The sequence below is a fragment of the Dipteris shenzhenensis genome, chromosome 14 (genome assembly GCF_047967505.1).
Source record: "Dipteris shenzhenensis isolate YYH24624 ecotype China chromosome 14, Dip_SZ_1.0, whole genome shotgun sequence".
Lineage (NCBI taxonomy): Eukaryota > Viridiplantae > Streptophyta > Polypodiopsida > Gleicheniales > Dipteridaceae > Dipteris > Dipteris shenzhenensis.
This window is the reverse complement of record NC_141609.1, coordinates 528,534-550,965: the sequence shown is the minus strand read 5'-3', so window position 1 is coordinate 550,965 and position 22,432 is coordinate 528,534. Positions and strand designations below refer to the sequence as shown.

General features: G+C 41.9%; 2 protein-coding genes across 2 annotated transcripts in view; one reads left to right on the top strand and one right to left on the bottom strand.

Moving 5' to 3' along the window:
* Nucleotides 1-16,140: 16,140 nt before the first annotated feature.
* LOC147894040 (uncharacterized) overlaps nucleotides 16,141-22,432 on the bottom strand; it is a 54,705-nt gene continuing 48,413 nt past the window's right edge. Inside the window, exon 3 of the mRNA XM_087384817.1 lies at nucleotides 16,141-17,282. Within this exon, the coding sequence (XP_087240943.1) occupies nucleotides 16,345-17,282 (938 nt within the window). The 3' untranslated portion in view covers nucleotides 16,141-16,344. The remainder of the gene's footprint in view (nucleotides 17,283-22,432) is intronic.
* The window catches only part of LOC147894038 (Sucrose-6F-phosphate phosphohydrolase family protein), a 186,763-nt gene continuing 183,188 nt past the window's right edge, over nucleotides 18,858-22,432 (top strand). Inside the window, exon 1 of the mRNA XM_087384819.1 lies at nucleotides 18,858-18,865. The gene's annotated coding sequence lies outside the window, so the exon portion shown is untranslated. The remainder of the gene's footprint in view (nucleotides 18,866-22,432) is intronic.

Here is a 22,432-nt window from a genome sequence, read left to right as displayed (position 1 = left end):
ATAGTGGGGTTCATCACTCCCTGCATTTATCAACCAATTGTATTCAAGGTCAAGTAGAAAGACACAAAGTCCCTTCGAAACTACATTTACTAGATTAAGCACCTAAATTCGATGCGCAACTTTTGCCATACCTCCTTATAGGTTTATGGGACTCTAAGCTCCATGATCATCTCTTTGCCATGCACCCCACATCTTTTGAGTCGTGTAGCAAGATGACTATATGCCTAGGTAATAACATGAAAGATAAGGCCCCTATGGATAAGACACAAGTGGCTTCATTTAAATGTGTCCCAAACTAGTAAAACCATTAATGTAGGTGAAGTAAAGGAGACAAATCCACCCACCAAAAGCATAAACATGGAAGAGTTGGCCACCAACTTCTTAAATTAGTTAAATCAACAACTTAAGGGGGGATTAACGAAGGAAGGCCTTGCCTATTTCCAAGACCAGACATTGATATGGCATGGCATTTGCATAGGAAACCATCCTACAAATGAGTGCTCCCACCTTAGGGATAGGCTAACACTTACTATGCCCATTGTGATCAATGGGGAAAACATGAGACCTCCTAGTGTCTCTACCTAAAGGTTATCACCCAACCAATGTACCAACAAAGGCAGCCCTTGACCTTGCCTGCACCACCAAATTAGTCAAATCAAGGATAGTTGGCCATTCAAGGAGCCCCTCCTACCAATCAAGGGGAATATATGTCTCAAAACCTCCCATTTCCTCCACCAATATTGGGTCCTCGACCCCCACCACCTCGAATTACTCCTATGAATTAGGTGATAAATGAGGAGCCACCTAGTGTGTGGGAGGAACCAGGCCATGCCCTTTTAGCAAGTGACTCCTCACAATACAAGAGTTCTCCATACTAATAAAACTACATAAATCATTACATCATGCAAGATGAATATTATATCCGGTGTATCCTCAGTGTATCAAATGGCTCTTGCCACTCAAAAAGCTAGGGATATGAACACCTTGACTTGCAGGCACCTATGCAATGCTATACATGTCCAAACCCCCACCAAGCTAGTGATTGTCCTTATAAGACACAAGCCAATCCATTGGTGGCTTGTTTTAAATACCAAGGACCTCACTTCCTAAGGGCTGACCTTATAAACATGATCAACCCCTTCCTACAACAACTACCACTAATACGGGTATGGTGTTGTGCTCTGGCTGCGGGGTGGACCATCCAATGTGTAGGACCCCTAGAATGACTGAAGACTCTAAGATTAGCATTACTTGGCTAAGTATAAGAGGGGACTAGTTTTCTTCGGTGTCCTTAAATATAATAACTAGGTCCCAAGCCAGATATCTAAACAAAAAGTTATGTAAGCATGCCAAGAGAGACAAAATGGGTACATCCTAACCCAAGGATACGAACTGTATGGGTGTCAAGGTAGAAAGAGGATTGGATAGAGTAATTACCTAGAGCGGGTTTGATGAGGCCATAGCCATAATATCCACTTTATCATCCTCAAGACACATCCGGTTGGTTCAAAATCCAATCAACCAACTGCCTAGTGACAAGGACAATACAAGGGAGGTGCCAAGTTACAAGAAATACCCAACCTCGAAGGGTTAGGGTGAATATCCAAACCCACTATTGAAAAACAATGCCTCATTGAGGCACAGTAACTGGTATGGGATTGCCAAGAGAGATTTGAGCAATGGTTCTTTGATTTCACCATTGCAATCCACAAGGGACGAACACACATTATGGTGGACCATATGTCCTAAATTTCCAATGGAGAGCCCACAACAACTGGCATTGACGATGATCCCCTAGATGCCATACTATTCCTTGTAGACCAAATACCAAAATGGGCTCAGGTTGTTGGTCATCTTTTTGCCAATGGGTTTCTATAGGATAGGTCCCTTAACAAGGATAGGGCTCAAAAACTTAATAAGGTTGCAGCACCTTATTAGCAGATAATATTTGGCCAATTATACTGAATGGGTAAGTACAACATAATGCATCATTGTATTTGTGAACATGAACTTGTCAAGGTGCTAGAAGAAGTCCACTTAGGTATTGCAAGAGGGCATTTTGTAGGAGAGCTTACGACCTAAGCCAGATTATGGTGGCCTAATCTCATTGCGTACACAGCTAAATTGCTAAAGCACTATGAACCCTACCAAAAAACTTCCATATCTCCCACAAGGAAGACTATATGCCCTTATAAGAGTCCTTATGGACCAGCCCTTGAGTTGTTGAGCCAATCGATTCAAGAGAGTGTCCACCTCATCTATGTTAGTGCCATTGGAAGTGGAGTTGCCTCATTGGCTTTGCCCACACTAATAAACACTGATGTTCTTATCGAAGATATGCTTACATATTAATATAAAATCTTGGCAAAAGTTTTCAAGCTTACTTTTTTAGTTTCACAATATTGGTAGAATGTAGTACTTTTTTAAATATTTTCTTTTGAATTTTGAAGGAAATAATGTAAATCTATGAGACTTTAAATGTTTTTGCATAAAGTTTTCAAACCCTGGGGAATGTTTAAAACATGTATTTTTATTAGGGCATATAAACTTTCGATGCCAATATAAAAGTTTAGCCTCTTAATGAAACTAACTTGAAAAAATCATCCATGCTAATAGTCTTTCCAATGTGGGATATGTCAGATGAAGTCACCTCCGACTTTTCTATTTGGACCTTGTCTTTCATGTTGTCCTCTAAGAGTACAACAGTCTTGTTGCACAACTCAAATGATGTGGGGTTCGGGGTGAAAATATGATCATGTAGCTCTGCATCCCTTAAACAAATGAGGAAGCATGACAACAATCACTCATCAGTCATCCTCTCATGAGGCTCACCAATGGGAGTTCAAATGTTAGATCCTTGCAATGTCTTCCATAAGGTCTCCTGGTCCTTCTGCTTCACCTCATATAACTATTTAATAGGGCTCCCTAGTGGGGAAAAGGTTTTCTTAGCATTTCCCAGTTCATCTTCTCTTCAAAACTCAAAGACCTATACCATTAGCATGTCTTACTCTATCGAGGCTTAGCACAAATGCATTGACCTTGTCCAAGTCACCTATGTCCCTGAAGGTCTTGCAAATTTGCTCAAATCTTTGTATGTGGGACATGGGGTCTCCCTCTCCTAGAAATTTTGTGATAGGTTTGGAGATGTTGGTGGCTGGCCTACCCCTTGATGAGCTGGTATCCCTTCCAACAAAGGTTCGCATCATAGCCTCCCTAGCTAGTGCTTGCAATAGGATCATCATTGCCTCATCAATGAGTACTATTTGATAAAGTGGAGAGAGAGAGAGAGAGAGAGAGAGAGAGAGAGAGAGAGAGGAGTGGACACGATATAGCTACCTATACACTATGTTGTATTGAAGATAAACATGAATATATACATGAGGACTCTTAAGGGTTAGGGTTAGGGTTTTCCCTTTATGCCTTTAAGGTATGGTGCAATTTACATCATCCTTAACACCCCCTCTTAAATTGCACTAGGTAAGTAGAGGGTGCATGTACAAGAGATTTTAGTGGATTTTGTTTGGTGCATATGATAGCATTTAAACCTAAAAGAAAAGTGAAAAGAATAAGAGTAGTATGTGCATGTGTGAGCATAGTGTGACTATGTAGCGAAAGCCTGTACAATGAGCACAACTTAATGATCCTGTACATAAATGTGCGTTTCCCCCTCTTAAGCTATGGGTCATCCTTCGCCCTTGGTAATAAATCCTAGAAGATAGATCGAAGGGAGGACGAGGAAGGAAATCCAAAAAATAAGAAGTCCACCTGGATCAAAGACTTCTAGCTTATCAAAAGATGACTACATGTACAACTGCGTGCTAAAAATGTCAAGTCTAAACATGTCATAAGTCATCATGGATGGTGCAACTGCTCTATAGAAGAGGCATCCAGATGTGTGAATCTAGTCAATGTAGCCTGAAGATGCAATCCGATAGGTTATGACATACAAGAGTGCCACCAACAAAAGAACTGATAGCAATGTTAAAGTGTCAAAGGTATCTTGCAATAGAGTAATCTCTGTCAGATGATGCAAGATCATAGAAAACTGCATAGTCGATGGTGGTCTCGGGGCTGAAAATTTGGTGCCAAAGGTGCATATATAATACTTTGTTCTACTAAAGAAGAGCCCCATAAAATTGACAAGGCATGGTGGCTTGTCAAAACTGTATGCTCACCTATCACAAGGTCGTCTGCTATGTGCATGGCTAAACATATGTCGCCATAGGATGTAGCATCTATCAAAGACTCAAGGTGGAGTTGATAGTATAAATGCCTAGAACCCTGAAGTACAACTAAGAATGCATAAGATATCTTTGAGACATATGATGTGCCGCATGTTGATGTAGGGACTGATCTAATGTCTTGGAACCAACCACTAATCTACATCAAGAAGGGACTATATATGGCAGCCATATTATGTGCACGCTAAAATACTAAGGTTCCTAAGGTTGTGCTATGGCTGAACATGATGATGTCCACTACACTAAGGTAGGACTACACTTATGCATAAATATCCTCATGCTAAGGACTAATCTGTTGATCTAAGGTGGTGGTGGTGATAATTGGATCTAATCATGATGTAGTGCAGCATAATTGAGCTGATGATGGAATGTTTTGAAGACTAATCTACTGATCTATACAACTGGGGGGTTGACAAGAAAAGGCCCAAGAAATACTCGCATGTTTCCTTAAAGAGATAATGTGTGGTGTGGTCTATGCATAGGCAACCACCCCATGAATGAGTACCCCCACATTAGGGCTAGGATAGCACTCTATTGTTCTCATTCTAATAGATGAGGAAACCATGAGACATCTCAATGTCACTATCCCAAGGTTATTCCCTAGCTGATGTACTAATAGAGGCAGCCCTTGACATTGCTTGCACCACCTATCCAGTTCTCAATGAGGGACAAATGGCTATTCAAGGATCCTCCTCTACCCATCAAGGGCAATATAGGGCTCAAAACCTTCCATTGCTACCTCCTATTTTAGGCCCTCAACCTCCACCACCTTGGGTCACCTCTATGAACCCAGTGATCATTAAGGAGCTGCCTAATGATTGGGAGAATCCAAATTGTGGCCCTTTGGCAAATGACTCCTTGCCATATGAGGGTTCCTTATGTTAGTTTGGCCAGATATTTCGAAACATCTTACAGGACTAGCAATATGTCCTAGTATACCAAACAACTCCTTCCACTCAAAGAGATTAGGACATAAATACCTTGACATAGAGACCAATAATACACTGTTATACATGTCAAAGACCACACCAAGTTAGGCACATCTCTCAACGGTGACACAATGTAAAATTTTTCCATTTCTATCTATGCTGGAAGTAGTCCTTAGTAAGATCTTTCATTTGCTTTTGAAAGCCCTCCCAAAGCTTTTATTTCAGCTTCAATTGCACCCTCCAACTTTAGATTGTTCAATTTGGGGGTAGCAGTGATATTTGCTTCTAATATGAATCATTGAATATGGTTAAGTGCTAGAAAGTTTCATTATTATCTCAGTTATCTTTGGTCTTTTGGATGTTTGACCATTGGAAGTCATCTAAGGCATTTTTCAGTCTCATCTTTGGAGCACTTTCCTACAGTTTGACAGTTTTGGTAAATGCTCATGATGCATTTATGATATATTTTGAATTAATATGTTTGAATGCTATTTTGTAAAGGAATAGACATTGCCTTGTAAGTCTAGGTAAGACCTTCCTAATGGCTAACATGAGTAAGATAGATGGTCATTCTTTTTATACTTGGTAAACCAAGGTCAAATTCATTCTCATGAAGAAAGGTCTATGGAATATTGCTTGTGGAAAGAAGAATAAACCTTCAACAAGAAAAGGTGAAATATCATGGACAGTAAAAGATGAAAAGGCTTTAGCAATATTGCTTTGGGTCTTATTGATGAATATATTCATCACATTGATGGGAAGGACACTTCACATGATGCATGGAAGACACTTGACAAGATATTTGGTGCCAAAGGTAAGCACTCAAAGATGAAGATACTTATTCACAAAATATTATAATGCTTTTGTGGAAAGACCAGCCACATTGAGGAAGAGCTTGATGACAAGAAGAAGATCAAGTAGAGTAAGGAAAAGAACTACATCAACAAAGGTTTCAAGAATGGCTCCTACTACAATTCCCAAGAAAATGAATCATATCTTGTGAAAAAGAGCTACATCAACAACAAAGAAAATCTGGTTGAAGAGAGAACTCCATCAACAAATGAAGAATCAAACTTTGTGGTAGAAGTTAAAGACTATGCCTGCCCCCACATGGGGTGGTGCCTATGATTGTGGAGTTCCTATGCTTTAGGAGTTACCTCCATTGATGTAGGAGAGGTGCCATTGATTTAGGCCACCCTCTCTCCATTTCTATAAAAGAGGGATTTCCCTCTCAAATAAATAGAACACCCATTGCTACATCCTTTGTGTTCTCACCCCTCTTGCCACAATGCATCTATTCTCCCCCACATTCCAACAACATATGTCTACAAAGCTGCTGCCATTCTGTGAAGAACCAAGGGAGTTGTGATTCTCTATGTTTTTTTGTCGTCTCTTTGAAGGAAATTTCTCAAAGTTTTCAAGACCTTCTCATTGATTGCCATGTGGCACTTTGGCTAAGGTCAAGCTTCCTAAGGTTCATTTTTGCAAGTAAATGCAAAGGTTGACTGGATCTTACTCCATCCTTGGATGAGATTTTGGAGTTGTGGCAGAAGAGAGATATTTGTAGATTATTTTGCTAAGTTTGATTATGCAGTGATGCCCATGTTTTGAGACATCCCAAGTTCTATTTTCACTAGTGGTCATTGCTATGGGGTCGTGATTTCTTGGATATACCTTATGCAGATCACTCTGGTTACAGTCTGAGCCATGTCCGCTCATTTTTGGTTTGCATTGGGTTGCAATGGATGCTTTACAGGCCATTTGGATGCATTGTGATCCTTGTTGGAAGTGATGATAGGCCAAATTGCCTTGTGGGATGCTTTATTGATGGACATTTAGCACACAGATGCTATTTTATGCTAAGGGACAGCATTGACATATTGCAGTGGATGCACAAGTTGTGCTATCATCTCTTTGATGAGACATTATTGACGCTTGTACCCATAGACGGTGTTTATGCTTGAGGCATTTGGATCTTATTGGCATTATATTTGCCATTGTTTTGTCATTGTGGGTTGACATTTTCTTTTGGGCCATATTTGCTCATGTGGATGCATAGTATATGCACATGAGTCAGATGCATTTTGATGCTTTGAGCCTTGAGTTTTAGTGACACTATCCTTCATTAAGGAAGATATATTGGGTGCACCTAGTATTTGGTGTGATTTCTCTCCTACAGGTACTAGCATTTGGGATTTTGTTTCATTTGCATCATGGCATCCTCTTCCATGTCTGAAAAGGAATTTTTCAGCATTAAAAAGTTTGATGAGACAAACTTTTCTTTGTGGAAAGAACAGATAAGGGATATGCTTATTCAAAAGAAGCATATTAAACCGGATTAAACCTAAGCTTGTAGATATGTCTGAGGATTATTGGATTGAGTTGGATGCATTAGCAAAGTCTACTATTAGACTTCATCTTGTAGAGCCAGTTTATTTCATAGTAGTAAATGAGCAGACTACGAAAGATTTATGGAAGAAATTATGTGCCACCTATGAGAAGGAAACTTAGACCGCTGAGAGATTTGTTCCAAGGGTAGACTATGTGATGCTTACTAATTGCGGGGACCCTTCTTGCTATAGAGAGGCTATGATGCATGAGGATTAGCGCAAGTGGGAGTATGCTATACAATGATAGATGACTTCACTCATAAAGAATAAGACTTGGGACTTGGTTTCTTTGCCACATGGAAAGAAAGCATTGCCATGTAAATGGGTCTACAAGATGAAGGTCACAGGTAATGATGTCCCTAAGTACAAGGCCCATTTGGTTGCTAAAGGGTTCAACCAAGAGAAGGGTGTGGACTTTGATGAGCTATTCTCTCCAGTTGTGAAGATGACCACACTTAGATGTGTACTTAGACTTGTGGCAACTAAGGATATGGAGCTTATGCAGATGGATGTCAAGATAGTTTTCTTTCATGGGGATTTGCATGAGGAAATTTACATGGTATAGCCAGAAGGCTTTCAAGAAAAGAGCAAAGAACATTTGGTTTGCAAGCTAAAAAAGAGTCTCTATGGCCTTAAGCAAGCGCCTAGAGAATGGTATCACAAGTTTGATGCTTTCATTCATTCCTAGGGTTTTAGAAAAAGTGAGATTGATCGCTGCCTCTACACTAAAAGGGCTAAGGATAATAGCCTGATACTCTTGGCACTTTATGTGGATGATATGTTTTTGGCTAGCAAGAACACTTATGAGCTCGATGCATTGAAGGCCAAGTTGCATGAGACCATTGACATGAAGGATTTGGGACCTGCAGGTCATGTTCTTGGTATGCGCATCACGTGTGACCGGAGTAGGAAACTCCTTTGGCTTTCACAGAAGGAGTATGGTACAAAAGTCTTGCAGTGTTTCAATATGGAGGGGGGGAAGGCAGTAAGTACTCCATTGCCTCCATATGTGAAACTGAGTTAAGCAGATAGTCTACCTACTACAAATCTATGGCATACCCAAAAGACTTTGGAATGCTCATGTTCTATTTGAGAACACTATTGGATGACCTCTACATAAAACCACTCCCGGAGAAGAGGGAGGATGATAGCTACAAGGAGGACATGCTTCACAATTGGCTGTTTTGACTTGGAGTCGACAAAGAGGCTATTGTTTCTCCTGATCCTTTAAGGCACTTGTCAAGCTCATGATGTAGGGCCTTATTTCATTTGGACAGGCAAGAAATGTCATCTTCTTTAGCTTAAAGCTGCAATGCTTGCATGTGCCACAAATGCATTCAATGCGATGCCACTCACGGTCTCCCTTTGGACAAACCACCTCCAACAAACCACTGGCTCCCACAGAGACCTTAGGCTACAAAACCTAGTCTCCCTTGCAACACATGATGAGGATCCAAGTGGCCTATAGACTGTGCTTTCATTGGACTTACATGGGCATCGATCCTCATGGAGCAACAGGATGGGTGTGATTGTGTGATATATCCATGTCTTGACATGTGATTTGTTCATGCATCTGGTCCACTCACCTTGCAGTCAAGCATTGTAATAGAATGATAGGCTCTGTTCTAAGTGTCATGTCATCCTCTTTTAAATACCCTTCAACATTGTGCAAGGAGTGTGTCTTTTGAATGGGTTTATAGCCCCAATTATTAGATCTATAGACCTTGCCATCTTCGACCTTTGACCTTGGCATCTCCCTCTCTTTTGATGTATAGCTATACTTAGCATCATGGGATAAGTTATCTCTCAAGAACGCCACAACCTCTGCAACATATTCTCATTTTCCTCCATACATCTTTGATTCCTCACTATTAAAGTTCTCTTCACAACCGCACCTACTTTGTCATGCTCACCCTTACCACATTTCTTAAGAGGCTCTAGTCTATTCATTTAGACTATACCTTTTGGCTGACACTTCCCACAAACATCCACAAACAAAAATGACACTTCCCACAAACATCCCTTTTGTTTTGAGAGGCTCTAGTCTGTTCATCCCAAAAAGCAAAAATAATTTTTTGACTTCTATAATTGGACTATGATCCAATCAATAGAAAAATTATCAAATGAAGATTCAAAGTGGGAAAGATCAAATACACATGAGATAATTGTATAAACAAGTAAAAATTACACAGAGTTAGACAGTAGAATGTAAGAAGAGCCCTAAAGAACTATCAGAACTTAGTAGTTCAACAAAAGAAAGCAACCAAAAAGGTTTGACACGAGTTCAAAAAGATAAAGGTATTAAAGCTGAAACCACCAATTATGCACTAAAGGTAATAGTCATGTCAAGATACGAATCGTGCTAAGCCTAGTCTACACAAGATCATTGGAAGAACTAAGGAGGCTCGAAGAACGCTAAACAAGACATGAAAGGGAGATAGCAGAAGGCAAATTCAATCTGTTGCAATATATACTGAAATACTACAAGATAGGCTTCTTAAATAGAGAGAGCCTTTAGAATGGTCAACCCATGTGAGATCCTATGAACCACATCTCTCCTAGTGGTAGCCCATGCTCCACATCATCTTCTCATGTAGTACACATCCTTGGGTGGCTACTTTAATTCACACAATACCATACCTTAGCTCATATCTTGCCTCTAATTATCATCATCTCTCAATGCCTCCCCTTAGTGCCATGATGCATTGATTACTGCAAGGCGGTTAGATGTGAGTAAAATTCCATCACCTCCCTTTGTTCTTCATGGTTGTTGTTGTGTGTCGATTTATATGTTGATGTCGATGTCTTCACCTCCCTTTGTTTCTCAAGAAGAGATGGTACACATTCCTCAAACTTTGGATCTAGAAGATTCTTTAAGGCTTTTAAGGAGGATTGCAAGTGCATCCTTTTCTCCTACTTTTGCATTTATGCCTTCTAACGGGTCATAATGCTTTTGATCTTGTTGACAAATTGTGCCATGGATTCATGGAAGCTCATGTGCAAACCATAGAATTCAACCTTAGAATGAATTTTTTGGTTCTTTCTTTGGCTCCAAACATTATGTTCAACTCATCCCATGCATATTTTGCATGATCCTTACAGTCTATGTGATGAATTACATTCAGACTCAATTGCAAGCCAATGAGTGATAGTGTTTCTTTGTCTTTTTCTTTTTTGTGCAATGGGTATGTCTTCTCTTACAAGCTTCCAATGGGTATGTCTTTTTTAGATGCTTGGTTGCCTAGTGTCCGGAGTATGTTAATTCATGTCTGGTGCTGATGTGCATGCTGTTGTTGTGTAGGCATCCGTGGGAGCTTTGCTTCTTTGCTTGAACATAGATGCTACCTTGAGTCACTACAGTAAGCCATTTTTTCCTTTGTTGTAGCTATAGGTCAGGCTGTGAATGTAGAGCCATATCCTAAAGTTACTCAGCTCATGAAATAAACCTCCCTAGTCGAAAGAGCTCTCAAAATCTCTTAATGGTGGAGGAATCTCTCATGAGTGTGCCAAACTTTTCTTTTTTCTTCTCCATAGAAAGACCAAAACAAACAATTCTATAACAATGGTACACGTACCTCAACCTATGCTCTGATTTAGATGACTTGCTAAATATACTTATGGGAGAAAAAAGTTCTCGAATCCTGCTACTGCAGGGAGGAAGAAGAGAAAAAAAGTGGGGGAATGAGGGAGAACGGCGTTCGAGGGGGAGGCAAACTAGTTGCAGGGGGTGAACTTATACCTTTTTGCCATAGCCTAGTCATGAGACTTAGGGTCTCAATCTATGTATGAGCAAAAACCGAAAGTCTAGGAAATCCACCTAGATGGGGCCTTGGACAAGGGAGGCATATCTAGGTTGAAGGATGGTCCCACATTTGGACTGAAAATGGTTGATTTCTTATGCTCCAAGTGCCATCCTTGGCAACAAAGCTGGCCATCTCCGGCGTTCCGAATAAGAAACTCATGAATCTAGGATACACAAAATTCAATGTAGGTTACACATCTTATGAAAGATACTATAGATAGCTTATTGTAATTTCAATATATCTATCATTATTGCCAACAGGATTAGAACTAGAGCTCTCACAACATGAGCATGTGAAGCTATATGGCTTAGAAGACTATTGTTAGAAACTTACTATTTTGATTACACAAAGCTAACAACAATACAATGTGATAATTAGTCAGCTCAAGTACTTGCAAAAAATCTAGTATACCATCCAAGGACAAAGCATATTGATGTCAAAGAGCATTTCATTAGAGAAGAAGCATTACTTGGTGACACCATGCTATAGTATTGTGATAGCAAAGGTAATGTTGTATACATCTTTACAAGCCGCTTGGAAAATATATTTTTTAACAAGCTCCTGGTGTGAATTAGAGGAAGGACATTCCCATTAAGTGGGGTGTTGAAAAGTAATAGCTAGTCCTTCAAAACCCACGATCATCATTGTGAGGGAAGGCCAACTCTATGATGATGATCTTGAAGCCCAACTCCATGATGATGATCTTGAGGGAAGTTGTAAAGAAGAACAATCTCAACATCATCTAAATATGACATGCACATATTGTTAATAGTATGCAAGAGTAGAGTGGTATAGAATAAGGTCCATATTAGGGAAAATCTAGGTCAAATGGGGGGCAAACCTAACCCTAATACCTAATTGTGTATGTGTAAATTCTTTCATTTTTTAATAAAGTTGTACATTTTAGGTTTCTATGGTCCATTCTCCCAATCTCACTCATGTCTCACTCTCTCCTCTCCTCTCCACTTTGAGACAAGGTTCTACTTATTTTTTACCATAGAGGAAAAAGATATCTAATGACCCCACTTATGGGAATAGGGAAAAACATATATGGTGGCCCCCACATATGCCAATAGGTCTTCATTGTGGTCATGGAAAGCAAGTAGGTCAAGGATTGAGCATTTATGGAAGTACTTCATGGATCCTTTCCAATATTGGTACGAATCAAGAGCAAAAAGTAAGAATGCAATGAGTTTAGAATGAATGGTTTGCATAGCTAAATCTATACATTTTCTACTCTAATAGGTTTGTTATGAATCTCAACAGAAGAAAAGCCCAAGATCTTTGGATTTCATACATGATTTCCAAGAAAGTGCTATGGACAAACAACTTGTACACTTGTTAAAGACATGCTTGAGAAAAATCCCAAAACATCCATTGGTCATTAACGAAGAGATATTGGTGGAGGTGTGGCAAAGTTGGAGAAGAGTGGCTGGGAAACTTTGCTCGACCCTTGCATAGGCAAGGAGTGTTGTAGCCTTTGTAGGCCTTGCCTTGTTTGAAAAAATGTGCATGCTTGTCATGTCCACTCCTCACTAATGGAGGAACTTCTTTTAGAAATGTATTAATCATAGAACAAAGAAAAAGCTAGCATATCCCAAGTGTTTATATGCCTATGAGTGTGAAAGTGGGCTAAAAGATAGTTGTTTCCTTTCCCCAATGTTGGTCCAAGTTGGAAGCATGACACCGTATGATGTTTTTCAGGAGATAGCCCTAAGATAGCACAGCTAAATCTTTTCTTATGGGAGTCTTTGGCCTAATCTGGAAAGGTGACACCTCTATTGATGTAGCCATTGATGGAAATGGGGGCTAGAAGTTTGTGTATGATTAGTGTATGTTTGTGCATTTGGCTAGTTGTGAGCAGCAATAGACCCTACAAGGGTAACACAAAAGGCCAACCTATGGGCCTATTTATAGGCCAATTACTAGGCTAGGATAACAAGTATAGGTTGTAGTAATTGGGTAGGTTGGCAATATAGCTTGTGCAATCGATCATTAGCAAGTATATGGATACAGGCCACCAAATCCAAGGTTCACAACTAGATAAAAGGGCCCACATTAGGACCCATTCAACAAGTTGCCTCCTTTGGAGCAAATCTTTACAAGGAAGAAGAGCATCAAGCACAGCTTATAATTTGGCTTAGAGTCCCAATGAAGCACTTGGATAGCAAAAGGTTAAAACAACTGAGGTGCCAAATAGAGGTAGAAGGTAGCATAGGAGTGTCCCAAAGTTCCACATCTAGGGAGCATCTAGGCAACTAGATGCTAGTACATTGAGCACTACACTTTAAGGTCTAAACATTTGGAGCTTTCTTGAAGATGAAAGACAGAACCCCCCTAAAACTCCTTCAGGTACAATGGTTCTCAACCACCCAATCCCACTACTAATGAGAGCAATCATTGAGATCCTTTTGCATTGGCTTGAAACACCCTTGAAACCTCAGCCATGCTTTTGATCAGCCTAAAAGAAAGAATACACAATGGGCTTGGGATTGCGCAAACTTTTGCAATCAAACTAGAAACCTCACACAATGAATGTTTGAACTCTTGCAAGATAGCGACAGTACAATAAAAACTTTAGTAGAAATGTAGTATAACAGTAGCACTAGCAGAAACACACTTTAGCAAAATCTTAGCAGAGCTTTGTTGTTGAATTTTGAGGGATTTTATATTGTGTTTGTGTACACTCCCTACCTTTTCTTGTGGAAGAGAAGTTTCGAATTTGGATTCTCTTGGAGCATTGGCTCAGAGGGACTTCAATTTAACAACCGCTAGTTGATGTGCTTGGCTCCAAAGATGGGTCTTTTCATCAACCACCACTTTCAAAGAGTTCCTTATAGGTGTCTGGCATAACTCTTGACAGAGGGGTGAATTTTTCTACCTAATTAATTATGTAGGCTTGAAATCATATTTGCATGGTGGCCTACCATTGAAAGATAAACCAAGGCTCTTGACACTGAAGACAAGTAGCTAGGTCAATGTGTCGATGTTGAGTTATCAATCCTTTTCCAAATTGCTAGATTCTAACATTGAGGATGACCATGAGGATCTGGTATTTGAGTCTTGACCTAATGGCCAAATTTCATCCATTGATAGATGTCACCTTCAAATCTGCAGAGCTAGTATTGTGTAGTTCATTGCACCTCAAAAATTCGAGACAAAAACTAAAAGAAGTTTAATAGAGTTATGATTAAATGTTATATTAAAGTGGACGATTTTGCCAATTCGAAGATTTGATTGTAAGGATATGAATGTCTCAATGGAGGAAGTTTGTTACATCCTTGGTTGACGTTATTTGGCTAGTTGTTGACTTGCAAGTTAGGAAAAAACCCAAAGCAATGAATTATTGGTAAAGTATGAGGGTCCTAAGCCCAAGATGACACTTTCAACATCTAGTAAAGAGATATTGAGTCATTTCCCATGCTATGTTTGAGAACCACCTAATGCCACATATTATTATGGACGCTTTAGACACAAACATATTGATTAGTACTCAATATTTGTCCCCAACCATCAGCATATGGAAATCTTGGCAAATTTTTAAAGTTCAATGCTTCCTTCATGATGAAGGTATGAATATACCTTTGTAAGACTAGAATAAGTCCAATCATACAAATTTAGAATTTTTTGTTGTTCTAAAGATCAAAAATCTACAAAGAAAATAAAAGAGAAAATGAAAGAGAAGAAAAAATGAAGGTATGAAGCCCAAGGTACTTTGAAGCTAGGGCTAGACCACAGATCTTTCCTACAACCTAAATGTGGCCAAGAATAAACCAATTGCTCTACGCCCAAGTGGTTGGCTTCCATGTTACACTCTGTGTTTTTATTCCAAATGTCGTGTTTGATGGACTTTTGGAACCTCACTGAACACCCACCAAACTGGTCTTTAAGTATACACATTTTTCTTCAACCATGGCAAACTGTAATCTTTGTGAGTTGCCAAAATATTTTAAGGCACGGGACTCAGTTGTTGAAGCTCAACAAATTTGGTTCTATTCTTCTCTCCTCACTTATAAAACGGTTCCAAATCATTGTTCTACAAATCCTTTTACGTGTTAAGCTACATTAAAAGATCCAATATATTCATTATCAAGAACTTACCCTATTTGGCATAGGACTGTGGACTGCTGTAGTCTGGAGTGTGAACTCACTTAGACATTCATTCACAAATCTGCCTGTTGGCTTTCCTAGGAATGTGTGCTTTTAAGGTGCAATAAAATGTTTCGTAAGCTCAGGAACTTCCAAAAGATAGTCCCGATTGCTTGGTTGTCTTTTGGAGCAAGACACCAAGGGATATCTGTCAAGGTAGCAAATGCCCCTTAAATCCTCAAAGAGAAGGGGACGGAGGGGGGCACTTTTGACGTTGAGCCTTGCAGCTTACATTATGTCATCTTCAGACTCTCACAAATATGAATCAATTCCTGAAAACTCAAACACTAAATATCTATCTTATATGCTATCGCCACACCCCTCCTGAACGGACATAAATTGTCTTTTTTTCATTTAAAAACACAAGATGGCAAAGAGCATCCAAAATTGCATATACAAATCTCAGTCTCATATCTGGTGTAAATTGCTTCTCTTCAGCTTTTCTTACCTTTCAAGCAATATTTAATTCCATACAGCAGTCTCAGATGGTTATTCGGTTTGCACACATTCATATGCAAGCAAATTTAGCGAGAAAGCAACTGCAGAAGGGCCACTTAAAATTCAACAAAATAAAAGACTTGACCAGGACAACTCAGAGAGCATCCATGTGCATAACCTGACACAAATCTTTTACAAAAAAAGATCTAGATATCTACTAAGAGAGTTGAGGTGTCCTTTCCCCACTGTCTGCATACATGTGCAAAATGGGTGGGAAATGGATGGCACATGGGCATATTTAAACTGTGAGATTGAAAAAAATATCAATCACTGGCCAATAAGGGCTCCCAAAAAAACAGCAATTCCAGTGATACATACCAAACATCCCATTTTCCTACATCCTCTGCTGTGAGTCAAAAAAAGAAGGTTCGTCTGAGTATTGGAAGTCACCAAAAGGACAGCTTCCCAGCTGGAAAGCCACTGATGGTCCTTGTGGGTGCCCATTTTGTGATACAGATAAAATTCCCATCAAATCTATTGTTGGCCTCACATCTTGTGGATGCCTTGGTTCGTGCCCTTGTAGTGTTGAAAAGAACGAGTGGCTTTCAAAATTTCCTCCGGCATTCAAGCCATGACTGATTGAGCCTCCATAATGATCCTTCTCTGTGGAACTCATCCCAGCTCTAGGGACAATATCTGTAGATGACTGGTTTTGAGAGTCAGAAGCTATGGACAGCATTTTCTCCGTTCTGTAATCGAAGTGAGGCAGCTGCCCTCCATGCAACAACTGCTCTGGAATAGCTGTATGTTCATTGCTCGTAAACTGGTCAATTGTTATACTTGTTCGAGCTGACAGATCCAACGAAACTGCATTTGGAACATGCGAGCCCCGTGTCTGCGCTGACAGAAGAGAGAGAGCACACCCAGAGTCTGCGACTCTTGTTACAAACTGAGTAGCTGATGTAGCCTCCAGGCCTGAGAGCACTCCTGCTCCTGATGAAGATGACTGAGTTAAATCATTACCCACTGGGCCATTATATCCTGGTAGGTATTGGTAGAACCTCTGATTCGATACATCAGAGGGCATGGAAATCATCTCTTTTGGACTCTGAAGGAGCAGAAGTGGTACTTTATCATGAACTTGTGGTGAGAGACCTGTAAAAAACAGCTGTCTCTCCATCCCTGGAGCTTGCACTGAGTGGTCATGACTTGACTGATCTTCAAATCTTATCATCCTTGGCCAAGACCCTTTTAAAGGAAGTGATCTTAAATCACCTGGCTCTTCCCATGAAGACAGTCCTGAAAATCTTGGGTGATGGAACAAAGGCCATTCTGTAACAAAAAAACAAACCATCATCCTTAACAATTTTGACCTGATAAAGACAATATATCACACTTTAGATGACATGATTGAAAGACCGTTTCACACAATCACAGCACCTTGATTAAGCTGAAGCATGTTCTCAACTCTACAATACTAAGTTTAATGAATCTCAAAACATTTCGGAGACTGATACCAAAATACAGCCTGAAACAAGAAGCACCACCTCTCTCCCAGTCACATGAGTTTTAGCCACACCTAAATCCACCAGCCCTGCCAGCTGTTGAGAAGCATGAGGAGGGGGGAGGTCATGCTGTGATTTCAGTTACATTTGCAACCATACATCATGGTGATAGGCAAAGATAAGCATGCACAATACAAAGGGGTTGTGCTTAGGCAAGCTTTTACCAGGAATGTTTACATTACGGGGAGGAGGGGGGAGGGGGGGGGGGAGGTTGGTGGAGGACAATGTTCAGCAGGTGTTGCTGTGACTTTTGGGTTACATTTACAGTCATACATCCACGGACAGGCAAAGATAAGCATGTGCAATACATGGGAGTTCTGCTTAGGCAAGCCTTGACCAGCAATGTTGTCCAGATTGAGATCATGGTCGTTAACTAAATAAATAATTGGAAATACGCTTCCGCTATAGCACGACTATGACACTTAATGCTCTTAACAATGATGGGTCAATCTCCAATTCACAAATGTTGTGGTTTGCAAGTATATAGGAAGGTGTGAGTGAAGTAATTTTGTTGGTTTTTAGTGTTTAAAGTTTGTAGAAAGGTAGTTTAGGTGCAAATCCCACAAAAACACTGAGAAATGATGCTAGGAGTGATTTTCGAAGTGGTTTGAAAGGAGAAAACTCTTACTTTTTGCAAAACACCCCATTTGTCCTTCAAATTTTGATCTTTCTTGTTGTGTTTTTCATTGAGTAGGTAGAATAGGTAGATTACCACCCCCCCCACACAAAAAAACCTGAACAGAAACTCCAGAAATCAAGTAAATGCCCAAAAACTCGTCGACGAATTGCGTGTTCCTGAGTCGCTACTATAAATATAATGCAACGATAGTCAATCGTCGTGTTATTAACGCCAACCGTTGCATTATTAATGCCAATCGCTGCGTTAACAACGTGGTATGTATTGAAGATCATGACCTTGGTTTTACCCAGGTTGACCTTCAAATCATGAGACTCACAAAAGGACTGTAGTGCGTCTAGGTGTCTCTGAAGCCCCTCTGCTGAGAAAGATGAGAGCCACATCATCTGCATAGAGCAAAATCTGGATCAGCGTGCCCACAAGAGAGCAACCTACACCGACCTGTGCCTGCATCACTGTCTCAAGCTCGTCAATGTAGAGGCCAAACAAGGTAGGCGACAAAGGACACCCTTAATTGACCCCGATGGTACTCATGATCTCATCTGTCCACCCGGATCACTCTGCCAAAAACTCTCTCGTAAAGTGCCATGACAGCCCAAATGATCTCCTGGTCAAAACCCAAGTCCTGTAGGCGCCGTATGAGGCGGGCTCTCGGGACCGTGTCAAATGCCTTGCGAAAATCCACAAAGCAACAATAAACCCTCTGCTTCCGTGACCTCGCCTCCTCGATGATACATCTGAGCTTCAGAATGTGGTCCATGGTTCCATGATCACTTGAGCCCGCGTGCTCCACCTCGAGCTTATGTAAACTCTCTATCCAGATCTGAGCTCCTTGCTGCCCTTGTAGACAGCCTAGGGTTCAGCCCTGTGTGGAGCTATTTCTGCAGCACCTTTGCTCTTCCTTTGCCTCCTGGATGTAGGCCCAAGGAAGGGGCTCTGGCTGCTCCTTCTGCTCCCCTATGCACTGACCTGCTGGATACAAAATGACGCCCAGGGCCTCTCCTTTTATAGGCTCCAAGAGCCTCTGAAATGGCCGACTTTTCCAGGCCTAAATGGCCGACTTTGTCTGCCCCAAAAACCGACCTGGTTGGCTGCAGCCTGCCCCTATCAGCCCAACCAGGGCCCTATGTAAGGGCTTTCACTTGCCCTTCCAGGCCTTTGTTCCAGGGCATAAAGCCCTCCATATTATGTGGGGTCCAGCCCCCCTTGGCCCTGCCATCTTCTAGGCTTGGTAGGCTGGCTCTGACCAGCCCTACCAGCCCCAATACTGGCCGACCAAGCCTGCTGGATCCCTCTGCTCGCTGCGCCATCTCCAGGGCCTGTTGCAGCCATCAGCCTGCCCACAGCCCATGCTAGTCAGCCTGCAATCAAGGCGCCCATGAACTCTGGTATCCCCTCCATCTGATGCTGCTCTGAATCTGCCTCTGACAGGCCAGATCCAGGCTGATTGTCCATCACCATTTCTCTGTCCACAGACTCCATTTATGGCAGCCACTATGGCTCCTCCAAGTACCTTCCTTTTCTTTCTCTGATCTCTGCCCCCATGGCAGCCATAACCTTGTGGTAGTTCTAACCCATAGGCAAACTCGCTTATACTCTTTAGAATTAACCACGGCCCACAATATCAGAGTGATAACTTCACGCATTGTCCCATACCTGAGGATTTATAGTGTGAAGGAATCTTTAGAAAAATTCTCCTTCAAATTCTCTAAAAGACCTTTTCTCACCTGCATATGTCTTAGCTCTGCCCATAGCTTGGTGGATTTTTGATTTACCCAGTTCTAACATCCTTTGCATCCAGTTTATAATCCATAATACTAGGTACCTTTTGTGGAACTCCCATTGTAGTTGGATTAGCTGGTCTAAATCCATGATTCAGCTCAAGAGGACTCGTCAGCGCTTCCTTCATTATGGGCAAACTCTAGCAATGGCAACCACATGTTCCACGAGCTTTGCCTTAAGGAAATATATGCTTTTAGCATATTTTCGAACATCTCGTTGATGGTTTCCATCTGACCATCCATCTCAGGATGATTCCCACTACTCATTCCCAACCTAGTCCTAAGTGTGTTACATACAGCTTTCTAAAACTAAATCTATGCAGCTGTATTGGATGCGTCGGTCAGCCTGTTCGCAGAGATGAGAGGGCTCAGAGCAGAGGGTTAGGCCGGTTTCAGGCGAGACCATGGAACTATGGATCACATACTCACACTCAGGAGTGTCATTGAGAAGGCCAGATCATGGAAGGAGAGGGTATATTGCTGCTTTGTGGATTTCCGCAAAGCCTTTGACACAGTTACTCGAGCTCGTCTCATCACACGCCTACAAACATTGAGATTTGATCAAGAGATCATCTGGGCAGTCATGGAACTTTATGAGAGAGTCTCAGGCCGAGTTCAGACAAGCGCAGGTTGGACAGATGAGATCTTGAGTACCATAGGGGTCAAACAGGGTTGTCCCTTATTACCAACCCTGTTTGGCCTCTACATCGATGAGCTGGAGACTTTCATGGGGGCGTTCGGAGGGACCGGTTGCTCACTTGCCCGGATCATCATCAGGATTCTTCTTTATGCAAATGACGTGGCACTCTTGTCGTCCACACCCAAGGGGCTCCAACGACACCTAGATGCACTGCAGGCTTTTTGTCTATCCCATGATTTGGAGGTCAACCTTGGCAAGACCAAGGTCATGATCTTTAACACCTCTAGAGCAATCTTGCAATGGAAGCAGTTTACTTTTCGGTGGGTCACCAATTGAGATCGTATCCTCATACACTTACTTGGGGGTCATCTTCTCCGGCCCGATTTTCACGATGAGACCAACGATACAAGCCAGACTGAGCAGAGGATACGCCTCACTGGCTCGGCTAGAGAGACAGTGCTTCCACTTCAGGACCCTCAGACCAAGGCTCTTCTATTCGACTCCTTGGTCCGACCAGCCGGTAGGTATGGCAGCCCTTGTTGGGGACCTGACATGTCAGAGATAGAGTGGACACGGGTGGAGCGCTTGCAGATCCTCATGCTCTCACGGATGATCCGGAGAAACCATCTGTACCACATCACATCATTCAAGCCAAGTTTTATGCTTCTCCACTCCAGCTAGATGCAGCCTTTTAGACCATCACATATCTACACCGGGTTAGATCATATGGGGACTGCACATCAGGGAGACAGAGGTTGCCATGGTTAGCTCTTGATTCCTCCATGAGGTTGGCAGCAAAGGGACACGAGCGATGTTGGTATGCACGGACTCACAGATGGTTTGTGAGACTAGGGTTTCACATCGATAGGATACCTCCTTTTCAGTACAATTTAGACGCCCCTCCGGTACTCCCACCCACCATCCCGATCGGGCCACACACCGACCAGGTCATTCGAGAGGATCTCCTGCAACTACACACCTTTAGGACCTGCGAGGGAGCTTCCAGTGAAGGGAGTTTCTACAAAGATCACTGTCTTCATATTTCGGAGGAGGGATTCATCACACCACTAGGGTACATTGAGCTTCATATGCCTCACTCACTACGGATCTCCATCGGACAGTTTCGGGTATCATCACACCGCCTCATAGACAGCGACAGAGCAAAGGCGATCCCTAGGGAACATCGCATATGCATATTGTGCGGCTGTCAGGAGGTTGAGTCGGAGGAGCATTTTATTTTCCGATGCCTAGTGTACTATGAGATCCGAGGCCGCTACCACTGTCTCTTCAGAGACGGCTCCGGGCTCCTTTCCAGAGTCCTCGCCTACCCAGATCAGAGATGCCTCGCAACCTTGATTCACGAGGGAGTCCGGCATAGAGAGTACTTACTCAGGCAATGGGGCTTGGCCACACCATCAGACACCTCTCAGAGCAGGATCACAGAGTTCTTCTCATCAAGTGACATTGATCGTCCAGTCTCTAGCTACAAACATGACAGAGACCCCGACCCGACGGTCGCAGCACAACACACGAGACATCGAGGGGACACACAGATCACTTTGGGGGACCTCCTGTCATTGTTTAGACCCGGGATACATCCCACGGGAGTCACGCTGGCTCTGGTCTTGCGTCGAGCCTCCTCCAAGAGACCAAGATGCACGGGACCCCTTGACGGACGCCAACGTCCCATCACCGGCTATGCTCCCGCCAGAGCGACATGACATACGGAGGATTACGTTCCGCTCCAGTCTTTTTTCTTTTCACTATCATACCCAGATGTATTGATTATGTATGATCACACTTAGGATTCAGCATGGGTGATGATGCTCGTTTTAGTAGCTCCACCCTTGCTCGGATTT